Below are 20,012 nucleotides of genomic sequence, written 5' to 3'. Positions count from 1 at the left end.
TCCAACAGCCATCACTCCAGTGTTCTTATGGTACTTTGTGTTTGCTAACTGCGTAAGAAGGCTAATGGATGGTTAGAATACCCTTGAAAACCCCTGTGCAAGTATGATAGCACAGCTGAAAACAGTCTGACTGATTACAGAAGCTATAAACCTGACTTTCCTTTGAGCTAGTTGAGTATCTGGAGCATTACATTTGTTGGTCCCATTAAATTCTCAAAATGGCCAGAAAAAAAGACCTTTCATGTGAAACTCGACAGTCTATTCTTGTTTTAGAAATGAAGGCTATTCCATGTGAGAAATTGCCAAGAAGCTGAAGACTTCCTACAACGGTGTGTAATACTCCCTTCAGAGGAGAGCACAAACAGGCTCTAACCAGAGTAGAAAGAGAAGTGGAATGCCCCACTGCACAAGTGAACAACAAGACACGTACATTAGGGTCAGTAGTTTGAGAAATCGATGCCTCACAGGTCCTCAACTGGCAGCTTCATTAAATAGTACACACAAAATGCCAGTGTCAATGTCTACAGTGAAGAGGCAACTCCGGGATGCTGGCCTTCAGGGCAGAATGGCAAATAAAAACCATATCTGAGACTGGCTAATAAAAGAAAATGATTAATACGGGCAAAAGAACACAGACATTGAACAGAGGAAGATTGGAAAAAAGTGTTATGGACAGACGAATCCAAGTTTGAGGTGTTTGAATCACACAGAAGAACATTTGTGAGACACAGAACAACTGAAAAGATGCTAGAAGAGTGCCTGACGCCATCTGTCAAGCATGGTGGAGGTAATGTGATGGTCTCGGGTTGCTTTGGTGCTGGTAATGTGGGAGATTTGTGCAAGGTAAAAGGGATTTTGAATAAGGAAGGCTATCACTCCATTTTGCAATGCCATGCCATATCCTGTGGACAGCGCTTGATTGAAGCCAATTTCATCCTACAACAGGACAATGACCCAAAGCACACCTCCAAATTATGCAAGAACTATTTAGGGAAGAAGCAGGCAGCTGGTATTCTATCTGTATTGGAGTGGCCAGTGCAGTCACCAGATCTCAACCCCATTGAGCTGTTGTGGGAGCAGCTTGACCGTATGGTACACAAAAAGTACCCATCAAGCCAAACCAACTTGTGGGAGGGGCTTCTGGAAGCATTGGGTGAAATTTCTCCAAATTACTCATGAAAATTAACTGCTAGAATTCCAAGGTCTGCAATGCTGTAATTGCTGCAAAGGGAGCATTCTTTGACGAAAGCAAAGATTGAAGGAGAAAATTATTATTTCAAACAAAAAAATTGTTTTGAATCTTGTCAATGTCTGGACTAGATTTTAAATTCATCTGGCAACTCTTATTTACTCTTATTTGATTAATAAAAGTATGAGTTTTCATGGAAAACACAAAATTGTCTGGGTGACCCCAAACTTTTGAACGGTAGTGTACTTTTCTTCAAATTAATGTCTATGGATGTAGATGAGGACAGAGAAGCCACCGGAGGTGGATGTGGGGGGTACATACTTTTCTCCATATTAATGTCTGTGGATATAGATGGAGGACAGAGAAGCCCCCAGAGGTGGATGTGGGGGGCACATACTTTTTTTATATTAATGTCTATGGATGCAGATGGAGGACAGAGAATCCCCGGAGATGGATGTGTGGGCACATACTTTCCTCCATATTAATGTCTATTGATGTAGATGAGGACAGAGAAGCCCCCGGAGGTGGATGTGTGGGCACATACTTTCCTCCATATTGTCTATCGATGTAGATGCAGGACAGAGAAGCCCTTGGACGTGGATGTGGGGGGCACATACTTTTCTTCATATTAATGTCTATGGATGTAGATGAGGACAGAGAAGCCGCCAGAGGTGGATGTGGGGGGGGCACATACTTTCTCCATATTGATGTCTAAGGATGTAGATGAGGACAGAGAAGCCCCCGGAGGTGAATGTGGGGGGCACATACTTTCCTGCATATTAATGTCTATGGATGTAGATGGAGGACAGAGAAGCCCCTGGAGGTGGATGTGGTGAGCACATACTTTCTCCATATTAATGTCTATGGATGTAGATGAGGACAGAGAAGCCCCTGGAGGTGGATGTGGGGAGGCACATACTTTCCTCTATATTAATGTCTATGGATGTAGATGAGGACAGAGAAGTCCCTGGTGGTGGATGTGGGGAGCACATACTTTTGTACATATTAATGTCTATGGATGTAGATGAGGACAGAGAAGCCCCCAGAGGTGGATGTGGGAGGCACATACTTTTCTCCATATTACTGTCTGTGGATGTAGATGGGGGTCAGACAGCCATACAGTTCCCTCTTCATCAGAACCTAATCCACACACGTTCTTCTCATCCTGTAGGACACAGAGGTGACAGGCACATAATGACCCAAATGAACCATGGAGGGGTCATATGGCACCAGGATGCACACGTAAGATAAGACATATGAGGCCGAGGGCCCGATGTACAATGAATTCTGGTCGGGAACGGAAAACAATCACTTTCTGTGTTTTCATTTCTAAATGTGTTTTTCATGGCTTCAAATTCCTCTCATTTCCTCCGCGTTGTATTTAAAGATGGCGGCCACCAGGTCAAGAGACCTTGGCATTTCCTTGAGACTGGCCAAGGTTTCCTGTAGATTGGGAGGGGAAAGAGGTGACAGGAATGGGATGGGATGGGAAGGGAGATTTCCTGTCTCCATTTATATCCCACACACTTGAACACACGCAGGAACAGCCGAGAGATGCAGTAGGATCAGCTCAGGACGTCGGCGGGCTGGTGTCAGCTGGGTGAGTGAGCGTCCATGTATGCTGTGGTGGTGCACACACGGGTCCGCAGACAGCTCTGCCGACATGTTCTGTGTGTGATGCCTGCCGGGCTTGGCTTCATCTTTGACGCGTTGCGGCCTAATAGTTTCCCAGACCTTTGTGTTGTCTTGTAGGATGAGGTGGGGAAGGCGCTGTGTAGACATGAAAATAGAAGTCATGAGACATAACATCACACAAGTACAGGGGAGTAGGAAAATAACCCCGCAGCTCATAGCAAGAAATATCTCCAGAAAGGGTGACGTAAAATCTGCTCCACACAGGCGGCTACGTATGTGCAAGTCATAAATGACACTGCCGCGGTATAAGGACCATAACATTTTGAGAATATGGCCAAATAATATAGCAATGGTAAAATATAGAATAGTAAACTGCAATGTCTAATATAGGGTATAAAACGGTAAAAGACAGGATATATGGGCAGAGAGAAGACATGGTATGCTACAAAGTGCAACATAAAGTGCACAACAGGGTATAAAACATGGTATAATATAGGGTATTATAAAGAATAGGATGCAGATGAAGAAAAGTATAAAACACACAATAATAGAGCGTATAACGCAGGGAATATTACAGGGGACAATTCATGTTATAACAATAGGTACAATACTGAGAATGATGACTATATAGTCTGTAATACATAGTATAATGGTATAATAGCGTATACTGAGCTGTATAATACATAGTATAATAGGGTATACTGAGCTGTATACTTCATGGTATAATAGCGTATACTGAGCTGTATACTTCATGGTATAATAGTGTATACTGAGCTGTATAATACATAGTATAATAGGGTATACTGAGCTGTATACTTCATGGTATAATAGGGTATACTGAGCTGTATAATACATAGTATAATAGGGTATACTGAGCTGTATACTTCATGGTATAATAGGGTATACTGAGCTGTATACTTCATGGTTTAATAGTATAATAGAGTACTGTATATTGAGCTGTATAATACAGGGTGTAAGATATAGGTATAATAGGGAATACTGAGCTGTATAATCCAGTGTATAATGGTATAATAGGGTATAATGATAGTATAATACAGGGTGCAATACATGGTATAATAGAGTATAATGAGCAGTATAATACATGGTATAATAGGGTATAAGGAGCAGTATAATACAGGGTGTAATACATGGTATAATGGTATAATAGGGACACATGAGCAGTATCATACAAGGTATAGGAGTTGGAATAATGCAGGTATAACAATCACAAGACGTATAGTCACAGGACGAGCCACGTGGGACATGGTTAATGCAGAAGGTAAAGAGCAACCGGCACATGACCAAAGAGATCAGACCTGCTCCTCCAGCAGTGTAAATATATATATATATATATATATATATATATATATATATATATACCACGATATAAAGAAAGTATCAAGCGTTGTATGAAGGTAAATGAAAACAGTAACAATGAGTAGCTATAGATGGTAGAAATAATACATATATACATATGCTTGTATATACTGTATGAAGAATGCTGGTATAACCTGGGCATCTTTCTGTATATAATAATATACTGTAAGTACAGCTGGTATAAATAACCTGGGCATCTCCTGTATATAATTATATTATATATGTACAGCTGGTATAACCTGGGCATCTCCTGTATATAATTATATATGTACAGCTGGTATATCCGGGGTATCTCCTGTATATAATTATATATGTACAGCTGGTGTAACCTGGGTATCCCCTGTATATAATTATATATGTACAGCTGGTATAACCTAGGCATCTCCTGTATATAATTATATATGTACAGCTGGTATAACCTGGGCATCTCCTGTATATAATTATATATGTACAGATGGTATAACCTGGGCATCTCCTGTATATAATTATATATGTACAGCTGGTATAACCTGGACATCCCCTGTATATAATTATACATGTTCAGCTGGTATAACCTGGGCATCTCCTGTATATAATTATATATGTACAGATGGTATAACCTGGGCATCTCCTGTATATAATTATATATGTACAGATGGTATAACCTGGGCATCTAAAATATATATAATTATATACGTACAGCTGGTATAACCTGGTATCTCCTGTATATAATTATATATGTACAGCTGGTGAAACCTGATATCTCCTGTATAGCTATATATGTACAGCTGGTATAGCCTGGGCATCTCCTGTATATAATTATATCTGTACAGCTGGTATAACCTGGGTATCTACTGTGTTTAATAATATAAGTAAAGCTGGTATAACCTGGACACCTCCTGTGTATAATTATATATGTACAGCCACTATAACCTGGGTATCTACTGTATATAAATGTATATGTACAGATGACATAACCAGGATATCTCCTGTATATAATTATATATTTACAGCTGGTATAACCTGTTAATCTCCTGGACATTATTATATATGTACAGCTGGTATAACCTGGGCATCTCCTGTATATACCGTAGTTATTTATGCACAGCCGGCATAACCTGGGCATTTCCTGTATATAGTTATATATGTACAGCCGGTATAACCTGGTATCTCCTGTATATAATTATATATGTACAGCTGGTGAAACCTGATATCTCCTGTATAGCTATATATGTACAGCCGGTAAAACCTGGGCATCTCCTGTATATAGTTATATATGTACAGCCGGTATAACCTGGTATCTCCTGTATATAATTATATATGTACAGCTGGTGAAACCTGATATCTCCTGTATAGCTATATATGTACAGCTGGTATAGCCTGGGCATCTCCTGTATATAATTATATCTGTACAGCTGGTATAACCTGGGTATCTACTGTGTTTAATAATATAAGTAAAGCTGGTATAACCTGGACACCTCCTGTGTATAATTATATATGTACAGCCGCTATAACCTGGGTATCTACTGTATATAAATGTATATGTACAGCTGATATGACCAGGATATCTCCTGTTTATAATTATATATTTACAGCTGGTATAACCTGTTCATCTCCTGGACATTATTATATATGTACAGCTGGTATAACCTGGGCATCTCCTGTATATACCGTAGTTATATATGTACAGCCGGTATAACCTGGGCATCTCCTGTATATAGTTATATATGTACAGCTAGTATAACCTGGGTATCTTCTGTATATAATTATATATGTACAGCCACTATAACCTGGGCATCTACTGTATATAATTGTATATGTACAGCTGGTACAACCTGGGCATCTCCTGTATATAATTATATATATGTACATCTGGTATAACCTGGGTATCTCCTGTACATATTTATATAAGCACAGCTGGTATAACCTGGCATCTCTTGTACATAATAATATATGTACAGCTAGTATAACTTGGATATCTCCTGTATATAATTATATATATACAGTCGGTATAACCTGGGTATCTCCTGTGTATAATGATATATGTACAGCTGGTATAACCTGGGCAACTCCTGTACATAATTATATATGTAGAGCTGGTATAACCTGGGCATCTCCTGTATATAATTATATATGTACAGCTGGTATAACCTGGGCATCTCCTGTGTATAATTATATATGCACAGCTGGTATAACCTGGCATCGCCTCTATATAATTATATATCTACAGCTGGTATTGCATAGCATTTCATTTTTCGTTATTAATTTTTTAATTTTTGGGATCAGACGGTTGAAGGTCGTTGAAGTCATTTTTTTTTTTTCAGATCTGAGGCCATGCCAGTCACAGCTCCCAATCCGTTTGACGAGGATAGACCACTGGACCGGCCGGCCCCTGAGGGGGGAAACCCTTTCCTTGACTATGAGGTGGAGGGTAAGAGGGAACCTTTGGGATCAGACGCAAAGCGTCGAGGAACACTTGAGAAAATTGCTGGACTTTCACCTTTTTGGAAAGGAGGGAAAAGTCTTTTAGGGGTGAGAGGAACACCTGAGAAAAGACGAGGGAGAAGGAAATCGGAGGATGTCAGTATTTTGTCTCTCGGCCGCAAAAAAGATGTTGGAGATGAAGAGGGAGGTGTCCCTGGTGGAGGAGTCAAGCGCCTCTCCTTTCTATGGCTTGGTAGCAGTGGGGGAAGCTTGGGGAACCGGTCACAGAGGGAGTCCATGGTGGAAGTGGTTCCTGAAAGCAATGAGGTTATCCGAGAAGCCGAGAAACCTCGAGAGCCGCTCTCTGGTGAGTCCTCATTGTGGCCCCTGTGATGTGGTGTCACGGGGTCCTACTCCAGTATCGCCCAATCAACAGAGTGAGAGATTAGTGAACGACCCCAAGAATATTTATTACATGCAAACTGAAAGGTCCATAAAACAATTCACCACACAGAGGATGAAATCGTAGAGGAACATGGATGCAGTCCAGTAAGGCGATAAATGCCCCGGGAGATGAGAGTCAAATCCTCTGCTTAGAGATCGTTATGGCTGTGTACCTCCAGATACTTCTCCATAGGCCGGGGTCAGAGTCTCGCATCTCAATACCCGGCACTACCGCTTGCTCTCGGAACCGGCGTGTGCGGTTGCATGTATTTCTATGCAGCTGAACGCTCCGGTCCGAGTGCCAGCTGCAGTGCCGGGTATTGAGGTGCGAGACTCGTGCGAGTTTTTTGCAAGTCTGACCCCGGCTGTATAGGATTTCTCCAGCAGTATCCTCCAGGTTAATCAGGGTTTATCCAAGTCTCTCTGGGGTGCTGGCCTTAGCATCTACATCCCACAAAAGATGTATCTTACTGGTCAACATGTCCTTCTCAGGCCCCCTCCTTATATGCAGGTGTAGGCAGACAGGTTGGATGGTTTTCAGGCCCCTCAGACCTGGGAATGGGGCCTCAGAGATCAAGACACTACAGGGGGTGATTTGTGGCATTTGGAGAACAGAGGGGTCATGAATGGACAGTTAGGAAATGTCAGCAGGGGTTCATCAAGAGGCATGGGCACATTCAGGCTGTAGATGGTTACTGAGCTCATTCAATTATCGGACCTTTTGTAAGGTAATTAAGACTCTAATCTAGATGGGAAATACACAGAATGATACAGAGAAACAAGACAACACTGCTAAAACCAGTAGAAATATGAACATAGACAGAATGATACCTCACACCCACCATATCACATGTGGCCCATGTTACTATTCATGGGGACACAGGTCACGCAGCGCAGGATGATGTGGATGGAGAATTAGGGAGGCGGATGACATCTGTGAGACACAATTTGCTCCTGTCTTCTGGTGACCGGACATGGTCGGTCCATGTAAACGGATCCTTACACAGAAGTGACATGTAGCAGGGCCTGGAGGTCTCGAAGTCTGAGACTCCCACTTCTACTGGTCTGTATGGCATATACTATTAACCTCCAGAAAAGAGAGCCTCAGTACCTGAGAGTTGGTGCAGTCGTCTCGTCCATTCACATAACTGCTACAGACACCTTCAGGCCTTTTTTTGTTACTTAAGTGCATGCATTTGGGGCTACATAAATTTTGGCCCATTTGGCTGTTGCAGACTTATATTTCCGCACATTGCTGGCTGCAGAATTAGTAAACTGAGAATCCCTCAATGAGCTTGTAGTGTCAGGGAGATTGTAACTTGTATTTATCAGATCTCTTCTCTGCTGATTTATGACCACAGAGTACATCAATGTGAAGGTGAACTTTGATGCGGTCATAAATCAGCCCAATGGAGCTGATAAAAGACAGATAAAACAGGTACAAACTCTCGGTCAGGACGAGCTCAATGATGGATTGTCAGTTATCTCATTCTACAGCTAGCATTGTGTAGAGGAAAAAGAGCCATGTAAAATTTTGAATGAAACCTAAACATTTTCAGTTGAAAATACATGGTTGAGTAAATGAAAAATAATTGCTCCAAAGGTGTCGATATCCTTTAAGGCCCAGTTATATGGGCCAATAATTGGAGAACGAGCATTAATAAGTGTCACCATAATGCACAGCACAACGCTCAGCAGAAGATCTGATGCAGCTGAGTAACCTGACTTTTCCCTTGATCCAGTGTTGGAGATCCTACAGCTCATCCAGCGCCGGGAGCTGCGGTCGGCCGACCAGCATATTGTGGAACTAGAGGCTGAGTGTGACGTAGAGCTGAGTCCGGTGGCTCTGAAGAGTCCGGGCCGACAGGCCAAAGACGTGACTCTGCTGTATGAGGCTCTGATGAAGGAGATGTGGGCAGTGGTGGAAGAGTCTCTCAACAACAAAGGGAAGCACCTGAAACTGAACGAGGTGATCGGTGTCATCCAGCAAGAAGAGGCTCGGGAAAACCCACCTGGCAACAAGAACATGAGGGCATATTGGGTGGAGGCTGTCCAGAGGAGCGTGAAACAGAGGTTAAAGAGCAACCTGGAGGGCAAAATGGGCTCGCTCCCATCTCAAGCTGACAGAGTCAAGAGGATTGTGGTGGAAGACCTGACCTCAGTGAAGAACTACTTGGTAAGTGAATGAGTGCACTAGTCAGGGTGGAAATAAGGAATCTGTCCACGTAAATAAACATAGCATAGGTATATTCTTCCACATGGACACACGTACGTATCCAGGAAAATAAGGGTCCACGAGTGTGAATGTACTGTGCATGGACACACCTACCTGGCCAGGAACATGAGGGTCCACGAGTGTGAATGTACTGTACATGGACACACATACCTGGCCAGGAAAATAAGGGCCCCCGAGTGTGAATGTACTGTACATCGACACACATACCTGGCCAGGAACATAAGGGTCCCCGAGTATGAATGTACTGTACATGGATACACATACCTCGTCAGGAACATAAGGTCAACGAGTGTGAATGTACTGTACATGGAAACATTCCTGGCCAAGAAAATAATTGTCCCCGAGTGTGAATGTACTGTACATGGACACACATACCTGGTTGGGAACATAAAGGTCCCCGAGTGTGAATGTACTGTACAAGGACACACATACCTGGCCAGGAACATATGGATCCTCAAGTGTGAATGTACTGTACATTGGCACAAGTACCTGTCCAGGAAAATAGGGGTCCATAAGTGTGAATGTATTGTACATGGACACACGTACCTGGCCAGGAAAGTAAGGGTCAACGAGTGTGAATGTACTGTACATGGACACACATACCTGGTCGGGAACATAAGGGTCCCCGAGTGTGAATGTACTGTGCATGGACACACATACCTGGCCAGGAACATAAGGGTCCCCGAGTGTGAATGTACTGTACATGGACACACATACCTGGCCAGGAAAATAAGGGTCCCCGAGTATGAATGTACTGTACATGGACACACGTACCTGTCTAGGAACTCTACATAAGGGTCCACAAGAGTGAATGTACTGTGCATGGACACACGTACCTGGCCAGGAACAAAAGGGTCCCCGAGTGTGAATGTACTGTACAAGGACACACATACCTGGCCAGGAACATATGGATCCTCAAGTGTGAATGTACTGTACATTGGCACAAGTACCTGGCCAGGAAAATAAGGGTCCATAAGTGTGAATGTATTGTACATGGACACACGTACCTGGCCAGGAAAGTAAGGGTCAACGAGTGTGAATGTACTGTACATGGAAACATTCCTGGCCAAGAAAATAAGAGTCCCCGAGTGTGAATGTACTGTACATGGACACACATACCTGGCCGGGAACATAAGGGTCCCCGAGTGTGAATGTACTGCACATGGACACACATACCTGGCCAGGAAAATAAGGGTCCCCGAGTGTGAATGTACTGTACATCGACACACATACCTGGCCAGGAACATAAGAGTCCCTTAGTATGAATGTACTGTACATGGACACACATACCTGGTCAGAAACATAAGGGACCACGAGTGTGAATGTACTGTACATGGACACATGTACCTGTCCAGGAACTCTACATAAGGGTCCACAAGTGTGAATGTACTGTGCATGGACACACATACCTGGCCAGTTTCATAAGGGTCCCCGAGTGTGAATGTACTGTACATGGACACACATACCTGGCCGGGAACATAAGGGTCCACGAGTGTGAATGTACTGTACATGGACACACATACCTGGCCAGGAAAATAAGGATCCACGAGTGTGAATGTACCGTACATGGATACACGTCCCTGGCCTGGAAAGTAAGGGTCCATGAGTGTGAATGTACTGTACATGGACACACGTACCTAGCCAGGAACATTAGGGTCCACGAGTCTGAATGTACTGAACATGGACACACGTACCTGGCCAGGAACATATGGATCCTCAAATGTGAATGTACTGTACATGGGCACAAGTACCTGGCCAGGAAAATAAGGGTCCATAAGTGTGAATGTACTGTATTGTACATGGACACACGTACCTGGCCAGGAAAGTAAGGGTCAACAAGTGTGAATGTACTGTATGGACACATTCCTGGCCAAGAAAATAAGGGTCCCCGAGTGTGAATGTACTGTACATGGACACACATACCTGGCCAGGAACAAAAGGGTCCACGAGTGTGAATGTACCGTACATGGATACACGTTCCTGGCCTGGAAAGTAAGGGTCCATGAGTGTGAATGTACTGTACATGGACACATATACCTGGCCAGGAAAATAAGGGTCCACGAGTTTGAATGTACTGTACATGGACACACGTACCTGGCCAGGAAAATAAGGATCCACGAGTGTGAATGTACCGTACATGGATACACGTTCCTGGCCTGGAAAGTAAGGGTCCATGAGTGTGAATGTACTGTACAGGGACACACATACCTAGCCAGGAACATTAGGGTCCACAAGTCTGAATGTACTGTACATGGACACACGTACCTGGCCAGGAACATATGGATCCTCGAGTGTGAATGTACTGTACATGGACACACGTACCTGTCCAGGAAAGTAAGGGTCAATGAGTGTGAATGTACTGTACATGGACACGTTCCTGGCCAAGAAAATAAGGGTCCACGAGTGTGAATGTACTGTACATGGACAGACATACCTGCTTGCGTGCAAGAATGTACCTGACCAGGTGGATGGATGAATCTGTCCAGGTGAATAAGTTGTCCCTGTGTATGAATTTATTTGACCACAAGGACAAACACACCTTTCTATATACCTGTACAAATGGATGAATCTGTCGACACGGATGATTGTACCTGTCCTCATAGATTAATGTACCTGTCTACTTTGATGAATGCACCTCTCTACACGGATGATTGTACCTGTCCAAAGTGATGAAGGTACCTGTCTATATTGATGACTGTACCTATCATGGATGATTATACCTATCTACACAGATGTACCCATTTATAAACATGAATTCACAACATTGATGATTGTAGCTATCTATCTTGATGAGTGTACCTATCATGGATGAAAATAGCTAGCTACATTATTGATTGGACCTGTCCATTATTTAGACTTTGATAATAATTGTCCTATAAATTAGTAATATGAGGAGCTCATAGCACTGCCCCCGTTGTGGTGTCACCAGCTGCTTCTACAATGCCCTTGGCTTTAAGTCTGACTTATTTTGGGTCCATGTAGTTGCAGGGAGCCAAAACTCCTAGAGATGAAGGGACCAGGAATCTACGGATCCTTGTCGCATGTATTTGACATGAGGTGGGTTATGTTTCTTCTTTCCATAGGTTTGTTCATATCCCAGGGACTTTGAGGTTTTCCGGATCTACTTATCTGCCTACCATCGCGTCGTATCAGAGTGGCTCAGTGCGGCAGCCCAACGAGATCTGGAAACCAATGACATCTACTTCATTCTAGATTGGAACAGTAATGTGTACTGCAGGTGAGGGGCAGCAGAGATGATGCTGGGGCAGGCATGGGATGACGGGTGACATGCTGGATATAAGGGATGCCTGTGGCCTCTCCATACAGGGATATCCTGTCCAGACCAGAGATCTCCCCACTCATCAACCCATATGAGTTGGGCCCTCTGCTGACCAGTGACACCCGGACCATGCTGGAGAAGCAGTACGGCAGCCTCATACAGCAGCGCGTCTCCCACAGACTGGAGGAAGAACTCAAGGTGGAGCAAGATCGCTGGACCCAGATGATGAGGAATGAGGATCTCCTGTCAGGCTTCAGTGGCAGGGTCATTCAGGTAAACCCTCATTTTCTGATTATTACCCATTCTCTTTTCTCTCATCTCTGTCTATTCTCCATTACATGACCACTGTGTATTTTATGTTCTCTGACCACTGTCCATAATCTCTTTTCCAACTGCTTTTTAGTATCTTTAATACAATCTGCGTCTATTACACGTTTCCCGACCCCTGTCCATCATCTGTCGTCCAGTCACTGTCCTTTGTCTATTCTCTGACTGCTTGGTCCATTATCTGTCCAATATCTGTTCTCCGACCTCACGGTCCATTATCAGTTCTCTCACCATTCAGTCCATTATCTGTTCTTCGACTGCTTGGTCCATTATCTGTTCTTCGACCGCTCGGTCCATGATATTTTCTTCGACTGCTCTATTATCTGTTCTCTGACAGCTCGGGCCATTATCTGTTCTCCGACCTCTCGGTCCATTATCTGTCCTGCAACCATTCAGTCCATTACCTGTTCCTTGACCGCTAGGTCCATTATCGGTTCCCTAACCGCTCAGTCCATTATCAGTTCTCTGACAGCTCGGTCCATTATCTGTTCTCCGACCTCTCGGTCCATTATCTGTCCTGCAACCATTCAGTCCATTACCTGTTCCTTGACCGCTAGGTCCATTATCGGTTCCCTAACCGCTCAGTCCATTATCAGTTCTCTGACTGCTCGGTCCATTATCTGTTCTTTAACTGCTAGGTCCATTATAGGTTTTCCGATTGCTCCGACCATTATCTGTTCTCCGATCGCTCCATCCATTATCTGATCTCCGATCTCTTGGTCCATTATCTGTTCTTTAACTGCTGGGTCAATTATTGGTTCTCCGATCGCTCCGTCCATTATCACTTCTCTGACCATTCGGTTTATTTTTTGCTCTCCAACCACTCAGTCCATTTGTTTTCTGACTGCTCAGTCCATTATTTGTTCTCTGACTATTTGGTCTATTTTCTGCCCATAATATGTTCTATGTTCTACAACCACACAGTCCATTATCTGTTCTCTGACTACTCAGTCCATTATCTGATTTCTGACCTCTCTGTCCGTTATCTGTTCTCTGACTGCTTAGTCCATTTTCTTTTCTTCAACCACTTGGTTAATTATCTATTATCCGATTGCTCATTCCATTATCTGTTTTCCGATCACTCAGTCCATTATCTACTCTCTAACTGCTGGGTGCATTATCTGTTCTCTGTCCACTCGGTCCATTATTTGTTCTCCGACTGCTCAGTCCATTATCTGTTCTCCCATCTCTCGGTCCATTATCAGTTTTCCCACCATTCTGACTGTTCTAAACCACTGTCCATTATCTGATCTCTTACCGATGTTCCTCTTCCCAATAGATCATGAAACCGCACATTGACCGAGCACCACTGATCAGTGAAGGATTTGGGGTGATGTTGGCTCTCACCTGCCTTTGCTGCTTCTCTGATTTCCTGTGCAGGTATTTTCCAGTAGAAAGTCCAATATTTGGGTCAGTCATTGTAAGGCCAGGTAGCAGGACATAAGCTCTGGATCTTAGGTCATGATGAGAGGTCACAGGTCATGAAGAGAGGTCAAGGGTCATGATGAGAGGTCACAGGTCATGATCACTGGTAACAGTCATTTTTATTTATTTTAAAGCTCCAAATAATTCCATCTGTACATGACATAGAAGGTTTAGGCACATAACAGAAGATAAAACAAGTAGAAAGCACGTGAACTAAATAAGTGACAGATGGATAGAGAGGGGAACCCTGCCTGTGGGGGCTCACAGTCCACAAGGTCCCAGCCATTATTCAGGGGTCTTGTCTTCATTCCTTCTCTTCTCCCTTTTACCAGATTCCACAAGTCGGTGGAGAGATTTTATTTGGAGCAGGAAGGGCTGACAGAAACGACCGAGGCCTTCATATACCGGATCATCAGTATCGTCAACTGCTGCCCCCCATTCCAGTGAGTGACCCTCAATCTGTCTGTTACTCAGATATAAACATATTCCTTAAATAGGGAAAAGATGACAAAGGGCAAGATCTGCCGTGACGGCGACCTTAATGTATGGACAATATAGACAATGTACAGCACAGTGCCACCAAATGGCCAGATGAGCAGACGACAGCCAATATGTAACCCATGGATATAAAGAATACACAGCGCCGCCTACTGACAAGAGGAGCAATACAACCAATACATAACATTACTGATATAGAGAATGTAAAGGACAGCGCCACCTAATGACAAAAGGGCTGATTACATCCAGCAACTTACAGCTCTAGCAAAAATTAAGAGACCACCACATCAAAACCCTGTCATGGGCAGCCCATTCTCCAGACCTGAGCCCCATTGAAAACCTCTGGAATGTAATCAAAAGGAAGATGGATAGTCACAAGCTATCAAACAAAGAAGAACTGCTTGAATTTTTGTGCCACAAGCAGTGTGAAAGACTGGTGGAAAGCATGCCAAGAAGCATGAAAGTTGTTTTTAAAAATCATGGTTATTCCACAAAATATTGATTTCAGAACTCTTCCCGAGTTAAAACCTTAGTATTGTTGTTGCTAAATTATTATGATCTTGTTTTCTTTGCATTAGTTGAGGTCTGATAGCATTGTTTGTTTTTTGTTTTTAATTTTGACCATTTCTCCTTTTCAGAAAAAAAAAATCATAATTTATTGCTTGGAAATTCGGAGACATGATGTCAGAAGTTTGTAGACTAAAAGAACAATTTACATTTTACTCAAAAATATACCTATAATTAGAAAAATCAGACAAACTGAACATTTGGAAGTGGTCTCTTCATTTTTGCCAGAGCTGTATGTAAATAACCAATAAATATTCTCTCCCAGCTCATGGGAATCCATTGGCATGACACATTTTATATAAAATTCCAATTTTATCAATTAATAGAAATCATTCATGTATTGTTTATATAAGAATAAATAAAATCTCGCAGCATTCAAGTCTGTAAACTTCATGCTCAGGGAATTCGCCAGCCGTATGGCGCAGATCGCTAAAGAAGATGGAGTAGATGCTAAAAATCAAGCTGAGGGATCTCTTGGCCGGATAACAGCTCTTGCCACAAGGGCCATCTCTGACCTGATTCTGCTTGACATAAAGGTAAAGCCATGTAATAAGGCTGTCTCGGCTCACACCAGATTTGGTTTGTATGCTCGGTGTACCTGGCGGTAAATGATACTGGTACCTGCAGTCTGTATGGGATGAATGTCAGTTGCACGTCAGTGGTATCTTACATTGGGTCAAGATGCGGAGATTTGGAGACCATTTTTTTAAACTAGGCTTTATAATACAAAGGGGGGAGACGCTTGTGTGAGCTCTCAGCAAGACGATCGAAGCAATTATCAGCTCGATTGAGGGAATTTCTCTCTTTTCTTACAACAGCCATTTTCCAAAAAGCTTCTGAGCCGGCGATGGCTGAACAATTCAGATGCATGTGATGGGATTGTGTCCATCCTGGGAGAGCGAACAGCTGCCCTTCGCAAACTAAGCCCGGGACCTTACCAGGTACATATCCTCAGCACCGACATTTCTATGACTCCTGGATGTGACGTGCAGATTGATGATAGAGTAAAACAACTCGGCACTCAGGTTACAGTTCTTATCGTTTTATTTTGCATCCAGATTATGCGTGTTAAACGTTTTCGATCCAATAATGGATCTTCATCAGAACTTCTCTAAATGAATGAACAAATATACAAAATAGAAATAAATCCATATTAGTGTGTATCACAATATAGAGAAAAATATATCAAATCTTACAATGCATGAAGAGAAATATATATTTCAAAGAAAACCAAATCATGTCAAGCAGTATGAAGCTTGTAAAATAATATCTTGAGGATGGGTTTCATGTGCCAGTGATCTGTGAGACAAGGTATATAGGTCAATATTAAGGAAATAACCGCCTTAAATTCCTGTATAGCAATCATGAGAAGTGAATTTATGATATAAGGATATCATGGCCTTCCGTTATCAAGGTGCCAACCGTAAAGTGCAGAGTGCTAATTATGCCTGGTGCGTGAATTCTATCTTTCCTATAAGAAAGCAAAGAAACAGACATCAATTGCAGGTCCCCTAGAACAATAACACATGTATGTTAAGGAGAAGCGCGCCTGCGCTGTTTGTACTTTTGTAACGTTACAAAAGTACAAACAGCGCAGGCGCGCTTCTCCTTAACATACATGCAACCTCTTAGCCTGCAGCGCGCAGACTCTTTGACAGAGCCAATCCCTCCCCGCCGGGTAAACACGTGACCGCCACAGCCAGTAATGCACGGACCCGAAGACGTAATTGGGGGAGTTCCCCGCCGGGTCATATAAACCCGGATATACTCCGGTGCTCTCTGGCGTCCTCCATTACAGCGTTCACACCGCAAGGTTCCTGGCGTCCTTCACCCCAGCGGTTACACCGCTATTCATGTGGGCCAAGGAGGAGCAGGTAATATACTGATCTTCTCCTTCACCATTTGGTGACTTTGAATACTATAATACCCAAACAAATCCTGTTTATTTTTACTTTTTTACAGCGCCACAAAATAAGCGACTAAGGTCGCCATACCAAGCGCATTAATGCCCCTTTATATATCCCATTAACAGGTATTGGCTATTATTTTCTATAAATGTTGATCCTGCACCCTCACACCACTGTCAATGGGCATAATATAATATTTTCTGCATGTTATTGTTCTAGGGGACCTGCAATCGATGTCTGTTTCTTTGCTTTCTTATAGGAAAGATAGAATTCACGCACCAGGCATAATTAGCACTCTGCACTTTACGGTTGGCACCTTGATAACGGAAGGCCATGATATCCTTATATCATAAATTCACTTCTCATGATTGCTATACAGGAATTTAAGGCGGTTATTTCCTTAATATTGACCTATATACCTTGTCTCACAGATCACTGGCACATGAAACCCATCCTCAAGATATTATTTTACAAGCTTCATACTGCTTGACATGATTTGGTTTTCTTTGAAATATATATTTCTCTTCATGCATTGTAAGATTTGATATATTTTTCTCTATATTGTGATACTCACTAATATGGATTTATTTCTATTTTTGTATATTTGTTCATTCCTTTAGAGAAGTTCTGATGAAGATCCATTATTGGATCGAAAACGTTTAACACGCATAATCTGGATGCAAAATAAAACGATAAGAACTGTAACCTGAGTGCCGAGTTGTTTTACTCTATTACATGGGCTGGAAACCCTACTTGTGCACCTGCTACCGCATATTTGAGAGAGTGCATTGGTGTTTCTAGTGCAGATTGATGATGTTCGGCACTTCTCTACAGGCCACCATATCAGAGGTCCATCGTAGAATCTTGCTGGAGCTGGTTCGCCCTCTCATACAAGGCAAAATATCCTGCACCAATTCAAAGACTAGGAGGAAAGTGGCCTCCAAGATGAGAGAAGAGTCCAAGCAGCTGGGTCAGATCTTCAGCAGGTTGGTAAGTGAAGATTCTGCAGATCCAGAGCTGAAGTCCTCGTGGTGGTGCCTGAACTCATTATTGGATCATGTCTCCTTTCTCTCCATAGGAATCTCCTGAAACCACTCTGGACCAAGTCATACCTCGACTCACTGAGATTCTTGTGCTAGAGGACACGCCGTCTATCCAGATGGAAGTTGGAATGCTAGTGTCCGACTTTCCGGATTTCAGGTGAGTGCATAGTCCTGAGCTCCTCCTTACTTATTGTGTTTATCTGTACCTGGTCATGCTTTTGCCCATCTCTTCCACTCACCATTACATTATTTCCATTGATGACCGATCCATGATCTTCTCTCAGGAAGCGTCATCTGTCTTCTCTACTTGATGTTCGTGGCTTTTGGGATCCAAGCTCCAGGCAGCAGATCTTGGGTGTCCTCCATGACTTAGAAGGTGTAGACGTGTTTCCTCTGTGTCGGGGCACTCCAGGATTTTTTGCTGATATTAGCTTCACACGAGATACCCGCTGTGTAAATATCAATCTCTCTCGGGTCTCCCAGTTTGGTCGCAGGACTTTCAATCGGCTGAGCCGTCAGAGAACAAACATTTTAAGCACTCCTGGTGGTGGCTTAGGCAACGGAGAAGAGGACACGCAGCTCTAGATGGCCACAGACATGTTTGGCCAATGTCATGGATAAAAGGTGGTTAATAGTGGAGAAATGATGAAAGCTGAATACACAAGAGAGATGATGTGAGATGTTTGGCTATGTCATACTGCCATTGTATGTCATGGCAAGAGCTCAGTTCTTCTTTCTGCAGCCCAGCAGTCATGGCCTTGAATGACACTCCATACTTCTGAGCGGAGTATCATGTGAGTCAACGGGGGCTTTTCTTGGAGATTAATAAGACTGAGACTTCCAGAAGATGTCCTCCATGTATATGTAGAATATATTCTAAAGAGTCAATGTAATAAAGATTAATTTAACAGTTTGCATTGTCCTCGTTATTACTTTCAAGAAATAAACCAATAAATGTCCAATGGCTAGCAATATGGCAGTGATACTGGATTATTAGATATTCTGGATTAATAGATGCCTAGATTTCTTTGTACTTTATTTACAAAATAAAAGTCTACATATACACTATATCACAAGTCACCCACAGTCAGCAGGAACATTGTGGCTCCTGTGCCCCTATGCAAAATGATGAACAGGCATGCTCCATTTCTAATACTGGTGTCCAATCTAATAGGGAGCTTGGGGCCTTGCCAAGCTACCACCTCTGTGCCCCCTATAGCTGCTCCCAGGTCTTATTTTCTGTCCATAGACTACAATGGCTTCCTTTCCACGATTATGTCCCTCTGGAACCTTTAAGAGTCCTTGGAAGCACCCAATAATTCAGGAGGGCTCTTACTCATCAGCAGGTCAAGCATGGGTCTTGGAAGTGGTTTATGACAAACTTTTATGGGTCCTGGAATGTTGTTCTCAAGGTGACAGGGAAGTGTCAATGAGGGGATACAGCAAAATAAACAGGATACAGGAGGGAACAGGCGGCAGAGGTCACCATCGCATCCTGTTTAGATGGCGGCTGATAGGATGGTGGCCGTGTGCACGGATTTAACCCCATTAGGATAAGAAAATAAAAGTGACCCAAGACACGTGTGAAGGAGAAGTAGGAAATATTATTACATAGTGGCGTAACTAGAGTCCTAAGGACCTTGGGGCAAAATATAGACCTGAACCTCTAACTGCCCACACA

At 43.0% G+C, this 20,012-nt stretch overlaps 1 protein-coding gene and 1 long non-coding RNA gene across 2 annotated transcripts in view; one reads left to right on the top strand and one right to left on the bottom strand.

Moving 5' to 3' along the window:
• Positions 1-2,717: 2,717 nt before the first annotated feature.
• On the top strand, positions 2,718-19,244 carry EXOC3L2 (exocyst complex component 3 like 2). The gene is made up of 12 exons (XM_073561247.1): positions 2,718-2,789; positions 6,505-6,971; positions 8,791-9,224; positions 12,368-12,522; positions 12,612-12,837; positions 14,171-14,271; positions 14,649-14,759; positions 15,782-15,917; positions 16,200-16,322; positions 18,123-18,278; positions 18,367-18,488; positions 18,616-19,244. The coding sequence occupies exons 2-12, from the start codon at positions 6,515-6,517 to the stop codon at positions 18,914-18,916; spliced, it is 2,322 nt and encodes a 773-aa protein (XP_073417348.1). The 5' UTR covers positions 2,718-2,789; positions 6,505-6,514; the 3' UTR covers positions 18,917-19,244.
• LOC141073805 (uncharacterized) overlaps positions 19,083-20,012 on the bottom strand; it is a 44,028-nt gene continuing 43,098 nt past the window's right edge. The window contains exon 4 of the long non-coding RNA XR_012227068.1: positions 19,083-19,207. This is a non-coding gene — a long non-coding RNA (uncharacterized lncRNA). The remainder of the gene's footprint in view (positions 19,208-20,012) is intronic.

The sequence above is a fragment of the Dendrobates tinctorius genome, unplaced genomic scaffold (genome assembly GCF_039654945.1).
Source record: "Dendrobates tinctorius isolate UK_male_01 unplaced genomic scaffold, ASM3965494v1 ptg000315l, whole genome shotgun sequence".
Lineage (NCBI taxonomy): Eukaryota > Metazoa > Chordata > Amphibia > Anura > Dendrobatidae > Dendrobates > Dendrobates tinctorius.
Note: the sequence above shows the minus strand (reverse complement) of the source record. Positions and strands in the feature narration are given on the sequence as shown.

Excerpts from the sequence above, each read along its gene's own strand:
- EXOC3L2 (XM_073561247.1), top strand. The coding sequence starts at position 6,515 with ATGCCAGTCACAGCTCCCAATCCGTTTGACGAGGATAGACCACTGGAC. Across the intron at positions 14,272-14,648 it reads TTCTCTGATTTCCTGTGCAG|ATTCCACAAGTCGGTGGAGA; the intron begins GTATTTTCCAGT and ends CCCTTTTACCAG. Across the intron at positions 15,918-16,199 it reads TGATTCTGCTTGACATAAAG|CCATTTTCCAAAAAGCTTCT; the intron begins GTAAAGCCATGT and ends TTCTTACAACAG.